Below are 17,411 nucleotides of genomic sequence, written 5' to 3' on the forward strand. Positions count from 1 at the left end.
CTAAATTTTTGTTAAAGCTCTAGAGGCCTTCTCCATTCAAAGTTATAAATAATTGTGTAACATTTCTCTGTTTTTAATTTTTTTAATTTTTATATTTAACACTTTCATTTAATATGAAATGATGTAAAATATCAATCTGACTTTTTTTTCCAGATGACTATCCAATTGTTTGACATTGATTATTGATTAGTCCCTATCTACTCGAATGATTGAAATGGCAATTTTATCATATGCAAAATTTCTGCATGACTAAGATTTTTAACTTTGTATTTTGCATATTTTTTATTATCAATGAAACAGTACCATGTTTTTTATTATTTAAACTAGGGGCCCAGTGCACGAATTTGTACACCTTGAAAGGAACTGTGGGCCACAAGGCTGCAGTGGGCCCAGGAGCTGGTCTCGGCCCATCCTCCATGCTCCCACCGGGCCCCACCCACTGTGGCCCTGGCCCCGTCTGCCTGCAGCCCTGCTCCTGCCACCACAGATCCCACGTGCTGATGCACTGGCCCCACTTGCACCCGCTGATGGCGCGAAGCATTGGGATCAGCGTCAGCAATAGGTGTGAGCAGGGCCGGTGTTGTCAGCGGGTATGAGTGGTGGCTGCCGCCCCGATCGGCCCTCAAGAGCAGAGGGAGGTGTAGAAGCCCTGAGGGGCGATCAGGGCCAGCAGCCACCACTCGCTCCTGCTGACAGCGCTGAGCGATCAGGGCCAGCACCGGGCACTGGCAGGGGGTGTGAGCAGGGCTGATGCAGGCAGAAGGTGTGAGCACTGGGTGGGACTTCAGCCCATGGGAGAAAAGAATTTTCAGTAACCACCAGAGGCTCTCCCTGATGACAGCGACCAGTGCTCCACCTTGGTCTGGCGCCCCTGCTCACAAGCTCCATCATCCTGCCGTGGCCAATGCCCACCATGCTCTGTGTGCACTCCCTGGTGGTCAGCACACGTCATAGTGACTGGTTGTTCAGTTGTTCCACTGTTCAGTCTATTTGCATATTAGTGTCTTATGTATATAGATTATATAACATGCTTTAGTATCTGGCAGAGCTAAATTCTACCTCACCTACCCACACAATACACTTTTTCAGATTATACTGGGCCTTATTTATTTTAGTTTAACATGTATACTTTAAGAAATAAAACAAACAAAAAAAAAACATAAAGGCACCACTGTTTTTGAAACCTTAATGAATTTTTATATCTAATTCTATACTATATCTATCTATCTATTTATAGGTATACATGTGTGTGTGTGTGTGTGTGTGTGTGTATATATATATATTATGGAGATCATAATATATTAGGGTTCCTCTCCAATAGCATGGTTTTTCTGTAAATTTTTTTTTCAGATTTTTTGTGTTTGTAAATATACTGTGGCAATATTTAAAGTTTTCTCAATTTTGAATTTACATATTTATATTAATTTAAGTCCTGAGCATTTAAATATTGAAACTGCTGTGTACATGACATGTTTTTCCTTCATTATGCCATTTAATTATTTCTTATTTACATAAAAGCCATTTGTTTTCATGTATATATTAATAAACATAATTGTTACTGTGAAAATGTTTTGAAAATATTACATGTAATATAAGTAAGTATACTAAACCACATTTTAAAACTTTACTTTTAAACTCATTTTTTAAAAAATCTTGATGTTAGGCTCTAAAACCCTAAATGGATATAAAAATAATAGCAGGTATTTAACAACAACATCAAAAAAAAACTTGCAAGTGAAGCAGTATAGTAATAAAAATACTTTTAAGTAAATTATTGTTTTTTTACTCTCTCAATAATTATAACTTATAAAAGTAATTTATAATGAATAAATTACAATTAATATCTTGTACTATCTTCTAACACAAGTAATAACCACCATTTCATAAAGAAGATAAAGAATTAAAAGTAATATTGGTTTGCAACACAATTCACAAATGTAGCAATCACTATTCATTTAAAAAAGATGTTCACTAGCACATTTAAATATTTTAAATGTATATGTTTAATTTAGTCACCTAAACTGTAATGTTCACAAGCTTTAAACAAAAGAAAGGTATAAAAAGAGAACTTATCTCCTTTTTGCTATGACATTATCTTTTCTTAACTATAATTCATACTCTTTTATTTCACTTCACAACCCATTATCCACTCTGTCAGTATCATCTTTTCTCCAACCTAATAATACATTTAATGAACACAGATGATGACATTGAAAAGAAACAGTGCATGTCAGCTCTTTCTCAAGTTGTGCATGATAGACCAGTTGTCCTTGAAGGGGCTTCTCCTAATTAATTACTATCCCTATTTGTAGAGCAATCATATTGGCAAGAATTGATTGGGCGTGTAAGACACTTCATTTAGTTGGTAGAAAATTCTCTTAAAATAATTTTACTTCTGGTAAAATTAATGCACCCTATTCAAACTTATCAGCTTGATTTTAATGTTTTTCTTCATTATTTTATGAAATAACAGGATATAAGATCTTAATAGCAACAACCAGAAAATAAATGAGAATTACATAAAATGCGTCATTCTATTTACATTCTTTTTTTTTCTTTTTTGCACTTATCCTAAAATCTGCTTTTTTTAAAGTATCATATTTTAATAAATTGTATACAGGGAGCAAATGGTAGAGGTATCAATAGAAATGATGAAATAAATTATCGTGTTTTCTGTTTAAACTAGAATTTCTATTGATACCTCTACCATTTGCTCTATGTATACAATTCAAAGAAAAACATTATCAAAAGTAGTTGCATTGTTTAAACTTTGTACTAACCATAACAAATATTTTTTGTGCCTCTACTTAAATATTTGTTGACAATCGAGCTGTATCACACTGGATTCCTTTGCTTGGACAGCCAAAGTCATTTAAAAATCTCAGATATGGAGGTCACATAATTTGTATCCTATATAATAAAAGGCCAACATGCTAAGTGTCTGGTCATCTAGTTGGCTGTTCAACCAATCAAAGTGTAATATGCTAATGATATGCTCAGGCCACTCAATTGCTCACTATGATGTGCACTGACCACCAGGGGGAAGACAGTCAACTGCTCGACTAGTCACTATGATAGCACTGATCACCAGGAGGCAGACACTCTGACAAGTAGGTTAGCTTGCTGCTGGGGTCTGGCCGATCCGAGTAAGTGAGATAGGCCGGACACACCCTGGAGCCCTCCCATGGTCCCTCCCGGCTGGCCAACCTCCCATATCCCTCCCTGGCCCTGATCATGTACCAGTGGGGTCCCTCGGCCTGGCCTGAGCCCTCTTGCAATCTGGGACTGCTCGGGGATGTCGGAGAGCCAGTTTCGGCCTGACAGGGGAACGACCGGTCACTATGACACACACTGACCACCAGGAGGCAGACGCTCAATGCAGGAGCTGCCCCCTGGTGGTCAGTGTGCTCTCACAGGGGGAGCGCTGCCCAGCCAGAAGCCAGGCTCACAGCTGGCGATGTAACGGCGGTGGCAGGAGCCTCTCCCACCTCTGCAAAGCCGGCAATCAGACATCCCGCCGCACTGCAAGAGGGCTCAGGCCAGGCTGAGGGACCCCCTCTCCGAGTGCACGTATTTCATGCACCAGGCCTCTAGTTTGGTAATAATTAGCTATGTTTACTAAGGTCTGAACATAATTCATGAAGTTATAATTAAATATGCTTATATTACTTTGATGATAATTACTCAAAGCTGATTTATCCATGAACAATTTGGACTTCTTATTATTCCTATGTCCTAGAAAATATATGTTGTCCTACTCATTCATAAAATTGATTCTATTTGCTTGAAGATAATTTATCAATGAGTAATTTTATTTCCTATTTATTACTGTTTTCCTTAAAAATATGTTTGCTATTTTATTGTTGTGAATATTATCTTTAGTCATTTTTAGTTCTCAAAGAATTTCAATGATTATTACTAAGTGAATATATACATGCATTATTCCTACATTGAGACAAAGGGAAATCAAGCATAAAAATGATGTTGGCACTGAAGTCCATGAACTGATTTGGCTGGTAACAATAGATTATGCTTCTTAATCTGCACATTAAAACCATTTGGGGAGCCTGCACAGATCTCCTGTGTCCACCTCACTACAATGCCAGTTTGATTGCTCTGTAGTAGAAGTAGAACTATAAGTTTCATTTAAAAGCCACCTCAAGTGACTGTAATATGTGGCCAAGTTTAAACCTCTGAGCTAACACAATCCCTAAATAGTCCCGAGACCAGATGTTTTAGGTAACTTCTCTAAACACAGTTGTTGTTGTTTGTTTTGTTTGTGTCCTTTGTGAAATAATAAGTATTTATAACCCAGTCTCTAAAGTTCTTTTTATCACTAACAATATAATCAAGAAGCCATTGCAATCTACTACCATGTTTGATCTTCAGAGTGATTTACTTAATGAACCGATAACTATTTCTGTCATTAGGAGTTGTTAACTCTCCAGAATAGCATTTTATGAGCATGATGAAATAAATTGTCATGTTTTCTGTTTAAATGACTAATTGTTAGTTTATTTCCACATTGTTCTAATGTTATAGTAGTATTATAAGTGCAGCTGCTGCCAGTTGAATACAGTAATCCATTAGTTGAGAACAGACATAACAAATCTACTAATTTACTGATTGTTGATAAACTATAATGACAAAATATCATTGACAGAAGAAATATTCCTTGATAGAATTAATTGGAGTATCATACAGTTTTCAGAATGTGGATTAATTTGCATAAGTTAAGTCAAATAGCATTCAAAGTGTAATCAAAGAACAGAAAAAGTATGCTCATTAATATAGGTTTTGAAATAGGAACTGCGAGTGTATAAAACAATTAAAAACATATTTAATAAAATGTGTTAGACTTATTTCATTTCAAGTGTTAAAGCCACAAAACTGAAATTTCTATTGATACCTCTACCATTTGCCCTCTGTATACAATTCATAAACAAGAACTTCCAATTATTTTAGCTATGATTATCACACTCTACCATTTTTACCTTCTCCAATCCATCTCTCCACTTGATATTTTTTATTAAATGTATCAAACTTTCCAATGATTTCATATTTCTTTTAGAATAAAAGTCTGAACGTTTAAGCCAATATTTTAATTCTAGCATTAAAATATTGCTCTCCCCAAGCCTTAATTTTACTCTTGTTCTCAGAATTACAGCCAGGCCTTCAAAGGATTTAAATCTTCTAATTTTGTATTTTTGTTTTCTGTTTGTGGTATTTTTGTTTGTTTGTTTTTTTCCACCTGCTTTATTGGAGATATGATTGACATATAGAAAGTTGTAGATGTTGAATATATACAACTTGATATGTTTAGAGATAAGTATATAGCCATGAAACAATAATCACAATCAATATAAAAAACTTACCCATTGCCTCTGAAAATATTTTCCCACCCCCTTTGTTTATTTTCATTTTTTTTTATTTTTGTGACAAGAACATTTAACTTAAGATCTATCATTTTAGCCAAGTTAAAAATATTAAATAGTATATAGTATTAATCATAGACCATATATTATACAGTAGATTTCCAAAACTTACATTTATTGCATAACCAAAGCATTTTATCTTTTAAACATAGTTTCTGTTTATTTGTTTGTTTTAAGCATAATTCCTTCAATTCTCCAAATCCTCAACTCTGGCCTCATTCTCCATATCTCTGTGCAAGGATCATTTTATCATGGAAACCTTATCTGACCTCCCAACTTACTGTCCCAGTTGCTCATGTTTTCATTTCTTTTTTTCCTAAAAATAGTTTCTTTAGTTATAAGTAGTCATGGAAAGATGTTTCTTTATGTAGGAGCCTTTTACTTCAATTTACCATCATATATTTATCACTGTGTTTGCCCAATAACTCTCCAAAACAATAGTCAGACCTATGAGAGTAGAAAATAGTTCTAGTCTTCTTCACAATTATACAGGGTAGAGCAAAAGTAGGTTAATAGTTAAGTACACAAAACAGAGTTTATTCTTGTATTATTACTTATTAATTATTGTATTATTTTCCATTTGAATAACTGTAAAGCCTACTTTTGCCTCTCCATGTAGCCAACCAGAATTCCAGAAATGTAGTAAGTGATAAGCATATGTCCAATAAGGGAACAAATAAAACAATACGAATATTAAATTCATTTTTTACTTATTTTGTGTTTTGAGATATAAAACATTTTGTGTGATTAAAAAGTGAATACTTAACCCAGCAAATGTTGAAGTGATTCAGACAATTTAAAAATAAAAAATAAATATTTTATTACCTGTAAATCCCAACTGCCACACATATTTAAATTGAAGAGAATGAGGAACTATAGTTTGGCAAATATCATGGCTGATGGATCCACGGTAGCAAGGGTACAGGAGGATTAAACTAACATTCTTCAGAAACCAATATGAATTTCTTGTGCATCCTGGGGTGAATATATACTAGGAAAAGAAAGTAATGAAAAATGATACATATCTTCCCGAAATGTTTTCATATATATTTTGGCTTATAAAATACATAGCTAATTTCTAAAACTTGCAATTTATAAAATAAATGTTTATAGAACACACCTTTTAATGTTTTGTGTATTTCTCCTATTCTTTTAACTTCTCTTTCTATGCCAACTTTCATCATGTTCATGCTTACTAGTAAAGTGCCTATGTAATGTTTTTTTGGCTTTGACTCACTTCTCAGTCTACAACCGTAGTCTACAAACTTCTATCTGCTGGGCTATAATTGTTTAAATTAAATGTAATTGTGGTAAACATTAAAAGACACACTACTTAGAACACATATGACCCAATAGGTTTATCACAATGAAATGCCAAGGACCTATTTGAATTTGTTTGTTTTTAAATTTAAATCATTGGAATATATTTTAATATAATCAGGGCACATTCCATAATAAGATGATCTATGAAGGCATAATATATTTGAATCTATGATTGCACAAAATAAACCTAACAAAGTAGCATATTATGTAGACTCATCTCTGCATCTTAAACCAAACCAAACACGAAAACCTGAAAAAACTTAGCTTAAAAGCCATCTCTTAAGTTTTTGTTTTGCTTTGTGTTGCTTGTGGGTGTGTGTTTTCAACTAAGAAAATCAGAGAGAGCTGCACCAAAGATATACAACCCTCATTGCTATCTGGCATATTCAGGAGTGAGGAATCCATTGAAAATAAGACTCCATATCTTCTGTAATAACTTTTGTGGATATTGACCAGTAAGGAGTAGATGCTGCCTAATGAAGACAGATGCCAAGCAAAATAACAGCAATAATGTGGGTCCCTGCTTCCAGAAGTGCTGTGGTGCTCATGCTGTTATTTTTAATATTATTGGAGACAAAATAGGGCTCTGGCTTTTTCTGAATTAAAGACAGCCCCTCAAAATTGGTTTCAAGAAAAGTAAGGACCATTTATGTGTTATTAGACCCCTCTATCCTGAATGAGGACATTGAAGGTATCATGACTAGACAAAGTTTGGATGTATAGGTGGATATTTTGGATGGGAAATTAGAGCTCTTATTACCATTCATAAATAACTGCAACACCAATAAATTGTCATTGAATTAGCAAACTGTGTGTTAGGAATAATTTATTTTATTAGAGAATATATAGAGGTTATATAGTAATTTAAATGCAGGTCTATTTCTGAGTCTGAACTCTCATTCATGACTTGTGTGTTCATGTGGAATTCATACACATACACACATTCCATGAAAACAATAGCTTTGATGTGCAATATAACCTTTAAAGCAGGTTAATAGAATAGGAGTAAAGTCAAATAGTGATATGTTAGAATAGAGAGTTTTGAACAAGTAAAATGAAACTTCATTTCTAAATAGCTCTAAGTTTTCTAGCAGCCAACAAAAAAGAGAAATCATGAAAATATAGCATAACTCTTCTTACTGATGAGTTTTATTTTGGTGAACTCATTCTAGTTTATTGAGAGAATCATATTTCCAGACAATATTCCTAAGAGATAAGTGGATGTTAAACCATTGATAATCATGTAATGATATTTTTGTAGAAAATGATTTATTAAATTGACCAGAAATCCATATTTTTTCTCTGAACGCTGCTACTTTAAAAAATAATTTTCAATAAATCAAATTCTTTCTGGGTATGGATTCCAAAAATGTTGCTAATGAGTGAAAAGTAGTCATTCCGAATTTAGGTGGACATGGTAACTAATATGCTATTCACTGACCATTAAAACACTATTTTCTTATTTCTCATAATCTTAAATAGAAAATTTAATGACTCAGAATCAATTGTATGACAGGACTGGTGTTTTTTTGTGGAATTTAGTTATTTTAAAATGGGCTCTATTTTACAGTGAAGTGAATTTCCAGTAGAATAAACGGTCCTCTCTATCATTAAGATGCCAAAAATTCCACAATGACCTCAGGTAACAGGGTAATATTAATTTTTCTCCATCAATTTTATTTGTACCCATAGGGGTGTTAAAAAGTTTATATGAAAACACTCAGTTAGCTATTAATTATTAATCTCCCCAGATTAATATTTAGAATTTTTAATACTAGCTCCCATTGAATTCATGGATAAAGTAACAAACATTTGTTCAAAAATCTGTGTATGTCTGGAAATAGATTTGAGCATTTATTAAATTTCAAACTATTCATGAAACAGAAAATAACTCTTTATGTAAAATGGGTTCACTTGTAGTAGAGTGGATTTAGGGTGATTAATTCAACTGTTTGCCCGGACTTCACACTTTTACCATTGAAATGCCCTTGTCCTATCAAACTGGTATGCTTGGTTGCCTAAGTACATTATATATTCATAGTATTATTTCTGAAATGAAGGAGAATAAGAAACATTTTCAGTTAATATAAGATTAGATGAAAATAATTGGTTCTTAGGCCTCTGTAGTGTGTGTGTATGTGTGCATGTGTGTGTGTGTGTGTGTGTGTGTGTGTGTGTGTTTATGGGGGATTAATTACAACAACATAACCTATCTAACACACTTAGCAAAAGTTCCTTCCATCTAAATGTGAGACTAAACTTGTTACTGAGGGTTATTTCTATTTTGAAATATGTATCAACTTTATTACATTGGCTCTTATCTTATAAAATATATAGCTCATATTTCTGTAAGAAAACTAAGATTACATTTATTGCAATAAACAATAGTTGTTTATAGAGTGCTGAGAAAAATATACATTAACAATAGCAATTTTAATTTTCTCATAATTGACTTCCCATTTTATTTGTAAGAATTCAAAACAGCAAACAATTCAGAATTTGCACTATTTCTTTTGGAAGTGAGTAGGGTGCCAGAAGGTGGGGATCTACAGATAATGCATTTGAAAGTGAACATCTACCTAAATGTTGACAGTGAACTAACTAACTGGCACATATTAGAAAACTAAACTTGAACTATCTTTGAACTTCAATAAGCTTTTAAGAACATAGCTTTGGTAAGCAAACAGTAAAATTAAGATAATGATGTCTTAATTTGGCAACAACAGTAAAAACAAGCAAAAGAACCTAGAAAATTGTCCATAAAAAGAAAAGCTATTTATTTCTTATATCACATATCTATATAAGTTACATCAGAAAGGAGCAAATTTTACAGTACCAAAATTTGTGACTTTTATTTGATTGACATCAAATACATATTCAGAACAAATTTATTACCCAAACTGAATTAACATATCATATGCTGAATATTTTTGATGATGCTTTCTTTTTAAGGTCTTTCCTTTTTATAAAGGGAAATCAATTTTGATTGATAGTATAAAGGAGATTTAGAATCAACTCTAGATGTTGACTTCTTATTTTAACAGCCTCATTTCTTAGGCAAGAAATGACCTATTTTAGATATTTTGCTTCTCATGCTGTATTAAGCATCTTAAACTATCTCTCAAAGAAACTTTCTCTACGTCATGGCTTATACCTATCATTGCAAGAACTATTCTCTAATGATTCCATTTATATTCATTGTAAGCATTTATCAGTTTTTAAAAACTACATAACAATATGTAGAAATGTTTCTCCTCTATATAATAAAGATATTAAAAATAGGAATAAGTGGCATCCTCTCTCCCCTCCCCCAAATCCCCATTTCTCTCTCCCTGCATATGTGTTTCTGAGAGAGATATCATTTTACTGTGTATATAAACTTTACCATTGTTCAAATGGGTTCAAAGGCATTATCTTATTTAATTCATTTCATTTGAATTTTCCACAGCCTTGACAAAGTTAGTCATATTACATTCACTTTATCTGTTCAGATAAAAAGATAACAATTATGAGGGGGTTTTTCCCATGTTGTTTTTAAGTTCGCATACTTCAATCTTTCAGGGCTAGGGCTTAAACTTATACACTTAGGATTCAAATCTCATCACCTTTTACTTTATTTTGGTCTCTTCTTTTACTTTATTTTTTGTTTCTTCTTTATGCTTAATTAGAAGTAGTATGGTGCAAGTGTGTTAACTGATTGACAAAAGTAATGTTTTCATTAAAAATTTGGGTGGAGGGGGGATAAATGGCAATAAAACATTTTAAAAAAAATAGCTAACCAAATTCAGCAGCACATTAGAGATCATACACCATGATCATGTAAGAGTCATCCTTGGGATAGAGAATTGTTCAATGTGTATGTGGTATGCCACATTAAACAAAACAAAACATAAAAACCATGATCATCTCAGTAGATTCATTAAAAGCATTTGATAAAATTCAACGTCCTTAGCCTCAACATAATAAAGGCCACATATAACAAGCACAACCCATTCAATGGTAAAAATGTTGACAGCTTTTTCTATATGATCAGGAACAAAACAAGGGTGCACACTCTCACCACTCTTTTTTAATATACTACTGGAAGTCCTAGCCAGTGCAATTAGGCAAAAGAAAAAATGAGACATTGCATTTGGAAACAAAGAAATATAATTTTCTCTCTTTGCAGATTACATGATCGTATATATAGAAAATCCTAAAGACTCCACCAAAAAAAAACACAAACTGTTAGAAAGTGTAATTGAATTCAGTAAAGTTTCACAACACAAAATCAATATACAGATCTTGATTTTGTTTTTATACACTAACAATAATTACCTCAAGAAATAAAGAAATCACATTTACAATAGCATTAAAAAGTATGTAGTAATTAATTAAACCAAGGAGCTGAGAGATCTGTACATTGAAAACGAAAGATATTAATAAGATAAATTAAAGGAAAAATAATTGAAAATATATCCTATGTTCATTGATTGAAATAATTATTAATATTATTAAAAAGTCCATATTTCCCAAAGCCATCTATAGATTTAAGGCAATCCATATCAAGAGTCCAATGATGTTTATTACAGAAATAGAAGAAAATATTTCTGAAATGTGCATGGAACAAAAAATACCCCAAATAGCCAATGTAACCCTGAAAAAAAATAACAAAGCTGGAGGCATAACAGTTTCTGATTTCAAACTATACTATAAAGCTATACTAATCAAAACACTATGGTACTGGTATAAAAACAGACATAACAATGGAACAGAACTGAGATCCCAGAAATACATCCACCTACATATGAGAAAATAATTTTTGACAAAGGAGCCAAAAACATACAATAGAGCAAAAATTTCCTCTTTAATAAATGGTGCTGGAAAAATTGGAAAGCCACATGCAAAAGAATGAAACTGTTGTATCAATGAGATACAAGACGCCTTAATGAGCCAATTAATTAGGAGTCGTTTATTACGCGCAGCCCAGAGGGAGGTGTCTCTTCCAAATTTCTGAGCACCACATTCAGGAAGTCTCCCATATTTATACTTTTTGAGCCTCTTTGTTTGCAGATATTACAAAGAGCTCTGTGTGAGTTATTGTTTCAGACAGTTGTAACCTTGAATCCCTAATGAGTTTGTACTTGGCATTAGAATATGGGAATTATTATAAGTATTAGTCTATTACATTGGATGGCTAGCTTGCAAGGTCGGATAGTTAAGTTTATCTTTTTCTATTATTTGAACTAAAAACAATGTCATTTTATAGAATAAGAGACTGTCATAAAGTGACAGAGTTTACAATGACAAGAGTTTACAGTGACAGAATTTACAGGACTAGGGACTATCTAACAATACAGAGAATTCAAACAGCAGTTTTATACAAGATGGAGGTTATTATGCTTCAAAACCAGACAGCTTTTTGTAAGCATACACAAAAAAATAATTCAAATGGATCAAAAACCTAAATTGATGCTGTTTTTCAATATTTAATAAGGTTGCTATACCAGGAGGAGTAAATCCTTAAAAGAATAAGAGTGATTTAAATATCCTTTTTAACTTGCATAAGTAATTGAAAATGTAATTTGATAGTTAATCATTCATCTGTTTTAATGGAAGCCAAGTTTTTGTAGCATCTATATATATATATATATATATATATATATATATATATATATATGTATATATGTATATATACACATATATATACATATATATGTATATATATAAAAATAGAGAAATATGCTAATTAACCGGGACATCGTAACGGGTCGACCAGACAGGAGGAGGTTGCGGGCACAGCATCAGGGCAGGATGGCAGGGGCCTCCTCACACCTGCACTGGGGGAGGGCCTGATCAGCAGCGACCGCAGCTGATTTAAGGGCTGGAGAGGGAGGCAGGGCCAGACTGGAGACTCATGGGTGGGCGGCGCCACACAATTTCAAATCACACGCTGGGCTTCTGGTTTTGTTATATTTCTTCAACCCAGCTGTAGTTGGCATTTTGCCATTTAAATCATTGTATATCTTTTTCATCTTTAAAAAAACATGTGGAACTAAATATCCCCCGTCCCAAATCCTTACAATTTTTCTAATATCTTACAATTTTGCATAATCAATCTTTACCTCACTGATCTCAATTTTTACATGTAGAAACTTTAATCTTATATTTGTTTTGCCAAATAAACTATTGAATATTTTTTCTTAAATATCCTTCATAAGTTAATTTTAAATAATTTCTTATGTCACCTGAATTCTGATTTTGTCTATATAAATAACTGTTTGTTATACCTTTTGGAGTAACATGATTTTTCCTCAGACTAAATGGTTTTACATATTTTGTTTCAAGTCATGGTAGACATATTAAGGCAGACTTTCAAAAGTAAATTTTGTAGATTATTTAAAATTCAATTAAAAATTTAGACCATTCCTTAGAAAATTTTCTTACATGAGAAATATTAAAAAAATACTAACCTACAAATTATATTAGTAATTAAGTAGAAAACAATTGTAGATATGCTGCATTCATAGTACTGAAATACAAAATGAATAAAACTTTAAAATATGATAACTTGTCATGAGTTGAAATAGCCCACTTCATTGATAAGAGTTTAAAACTTTCATTCTTGGCCCTCAAGAAAGTAAGCAAGTTGGACTATATTAAAAATATTAAAATTCACCATGACATACTTCTCTGAGGTGATTCTAAGTAATTTTCTAATTCCTTAAGGTCTTTCGTATATCTACCTTTTATATAAGGAGTTTTAATGAGGAAATTAAGGTACAATATGCTTCTCAGGGTCAACTAGAGTCGTTTTAAAGTTGAGATCATTCACCTGGATGAGACCACTGAGCTCTTAATATTATTACTAAAAAGATAAAATACCCATTTTAAAAATATGCCTTAGCCAGGTATAACTTTGTTTAGTAAGAAGAAGAGAGGGACCTAATTTTTAAAAACTAAAATATAATTTGTTTCCTAATTCCTTTATTCGCTGTTCAAAAAAAGATGAGTAATTTTAATTATCTTTACATGAAGATTTGACTGGGTGGTAGTGCATATCAAGCTGTTTTGGCACAATTATGTAATTAAACTTTGTACCTCATTGTAAAAAATTCCAGTTATCAGTATGTTGTCAAGCTGAAGTTTTTGTCAGTTGAAACAGAGTGGTCATCCATCTGCCTGTAATTCTAAATCCCTAAACCTTTCTGTGTCCAATCCCAGATTTAGACAGGGAAATGTTATGATGAATTCAGGAAATAGGAAACATACTTTAACGTATTTAAGTATATGTTTAAGTATACTTAAATATGCTGAAATATTTATCAGTCCCCCCCCCCCACCTCTCTCTCATCTTTCTCAGTTTGAGGAAACAATCCTTCCTTATAATAGGTGGACACTATTGTCAAACTAAACTTTGAGTAACTATTACAAACACGAGATAGGATCATGATCTGTCTAGTTCTGTGGTCAGCAAACTTCGGTTCGCAAGCCACATGCGGCTCTTTGGCCCCTTGAGTGTGGCTCTTCCACAAAATACCGCAGCCTGAGTGAGTCTATTTTGAAGAAGTGGCATTAGAAGTTTAAGTTTAAAAAATTTGGCTCTCAAAAGAAATTTCAATCGTTGTACTGTTGATATTTGGCTCTGTTGACTAACAAGTTTGCCGACCACTGGTCTAGTTCAACTGTGTGTGCCTGGAGCAGAGAGTTTCCACAAGGTATGTTTTAAATAAACATGCTTTCAAGAGAACAGTTAGTGGTATCACACAAAGACACAAGGAAAGAAACCTACGATATTAAAAACAAAGGATAAAGACATTTTCCATAAAGACACCTGGCTAAGGATTTCACTAAAGCTTATTGAGTAAGAATGAAAATTAGCTAACCCCTGGGCCTCTTTAATACCTGTGATTATATCTATAATCAAGATGTTGTCTCTAGTAAATTATATGTGGTTCTCCCTGTGAACTGTGCATTGCCTCATTTTTAATTAATGCTTTTATTGGTCCCTGAGAGTACCAGGTAAAACAATTACTTCAAAAATTGTTAAAGATAAATCAGAATTATGTTGACCACAATTTATAAAATTAGATGCCTATGTTGGAAAGAACAGCATTTCTAACAAGACCTAGTTCAATGCCTGTTATACAAACCAAGTAACTGATAAGACCCCATTTCATTCTTGAATGTATCATGGGTGGATGATAAATTAGGAAGTCATGAGCACATTTAGGATATTGCATCCACAGGAGCTAATCCTGCCTGCGTACATGCCTACTGGTTTCCTAAATAAGTTACAAATGGGCCCACCAAACATGCCACCCTTTTAAAGTAAATGGGGGATTTTTACCAATGAATGATGAACCAACCAATCATTTTGCTGCTTTTCTTTATTCTGACCTGCACCAATTTACCTGTGTCAATTGCTGCAGATGGCCCTAAAACTCAAACTAGAAATGGCCACTAAGCATAAATCCAAAGTGACTTCCTTTTGTGTTTCATGAATGTCTTTTACGAGTAAAGAGGACCAAACACCATTCTTCTCATCAAATTTATGTTCAGTCAGAGAGCTCCTCTAATCATTTTAAGCCAGAAAACTTATTTTTTGTGTTAAAAATAAATTCTCCTGAAGTCTCTGTGTATTTGTTTTCTGCTGCTGCTGTAATAAATTACCATAGCCTTAGTAGTTTAAAACATTCATTCTTTTACATATTTCTTGTGTTCAGAAGTCTGAAATCACTCCTACTGGGATAAAGATTTCAGGAGGTCTGGTTGCTTCTTCAGGCTCTCAGGAGGGAATCTGTTTTCTGGCTGTTTTCAGCTGCTACATATATATCCTGTAACTTGTGTACTCTTCCTACATCTTGAAAGAATACAACTCCAATCTCTGCTTTGGAAACCACACCACTTTCTCTGTCTCTGACTCCTTATGTGGCCCTCTTATAAGGATGCCTGTAATTTATTCAGGCCCATCTGGATAAGTCAGAATAAACTCCTCCTAGCAAGATCCTTTTCTTAATTACATCTTTAAAGTCTCTTTTTCCACATGAAGTAAAATTAATAGGTTCTGGAGATTAAGATATGGGCATATTTGGGGGGCCATTATTCAGTTACCCATACACTAGATTCCCAAATACTGTTCAACAAAGTTTGCCTTCAGTTTCACATTTACCTTTTATATCCCTTCTTAGGTGTACAGCCTTAGTATTATTAATACACATATTATGGCTCTAACTCCTATTTATGAGCTTATTGGGAGAAAAATTATCATCTTAAAGATCAAAAGTATAGTATAAATGACATTCACGTAAATAACAATGTGTTTTATAGTTTCATCTGTGATTTTGCCTTAATTATAAGAGGCAAATTTTTAAATTGTAAAAAATTCTTAAGGCAGCCAAGCCAACGTGGCTCAGTGGTTGAGCATTGACCTATGAACCAGGAGGTCATGGTTCAATTGCCTGTCAGAGAACATGCCCGGGTTGCGGGCTCCATTCCCAGTGTGGGGCATGCAGAAGTCAGCCAGTTGAAAACATTCATTCTTTTACATATTTTTTTTTCCCATCATTAATCTCTCTCTCTCTCTCCTTCTCCCTTCCTCTCTGAAATCAATAAAAATACATTAAAAAAATCTTAAGGCATATTTTTTACTACTTAATTTTTAATTTAATTATTAATACAGACATTTGTCACCTTTAGTTTCCCTAGGGCACTTAAAGTGTTTATATTTGTTTCCTTTAAATATGAGCATTTCAACTATTTACAGGGACTACATATATTTATATGAATTAAGCTGTCACTTCTTATACATAAGCTGTTTAATTTACTTTATTAATTGATATAAAATTCTGCTGAAAATGAGCAAAAGAGGTAATAGAACATAATGAAAATTTTCTCCATTCTTGCTCTTATACATGAAAAATGGTATAAAGTCAAACCAAATTTAGAAAGTGTGAGAGTTTTTTAAACATATTCATCACTTAAAACCCTTGTTAAATTTCTTTCCATTAAATAGCTAGTACTAATTATTACAATCAATCTATAGAAAATATGGAATTACAAAGTACTACTTATTGTATACTTGTTAAATTATATACCTTGCATGTAGAAGTGACATTGGCATAAGCATGGATCCCTGAGTATTTCTATTTTTGTCCTAGAACTACTAATTTACTATTAAGAGTAAACTTTCTATATAGAAAGATCTTGACAGATAATAGAAGCTGTGTGGTAACTTTAATTTCTATTAATCCTCTAAATTGAGAATATCTGTTGCTTCACTATTGCTTGCTGCCTGTGAAAGCAAAGTAAAGATGACCCAGATAATACTATGTGAGTTTGACCATAAAATAAGTTTCTACCACTTTTTGTGACTAACAATTGTAGGGCAACAAAACCATTTGAGAATGGCTCAAATATAAAATCCAGGCAAGATTTTTTCATTTTGTTTTTTGAAAATGTACTTCTAAGTCAATGGATGCTTTTGTTTGTTGATTCAAATAATAGTGATTTAAATGATTAAAATAAATTGAAGAGCTCTGCTGGTGTGGTTCAGTGGCTAAGCATTGAACTATGAGCCAGGAGGTCATGGTTCAATTCCTGGTCAAGGCACATGCCTGGGGTTTCAGGCTTGGTCCCCAGTAGGGGGCATGCAAGAGGCAGCTGATCAATGAT

At 33.1% G+C, this 17,411-nt stretch overlaps 1 protein-coding gene across 1 annotated transcript in view; it reads right to left on the minus strand.

Moving 5' to 3' along the window:
- The window catches only part of EYS (eyes shut homolog), a 1,391,558-nt gene that overhangs the window by 1,280,312 nt on the left and 93,835 nt on the right, over positions 1-17,411 (minus strand). Inside the window, 1 exon segment of the mRNA XM_054722350.1 lies at positions 6,260-6,426. Coding sequence (XP_054578325.1) covers positions 6,260-6,426 — 167 coding nt within the window.

Source organism: Eptesicus fuscus, chromosome 10 (genome assembly GCF_027574615.1).
Source record: "Eptesicus fuscus isolate TK198812 chromosome 10, DD_ASM_mEF_20220401, whole genome shotgun sequence".
Classification (NCBI taxonomy): Eukaryota; Metazoa; Chordata; class Mammalia; order Chiroptera; family Vespertilionidae; genus Eptesicus; species Eptesicus fuscus.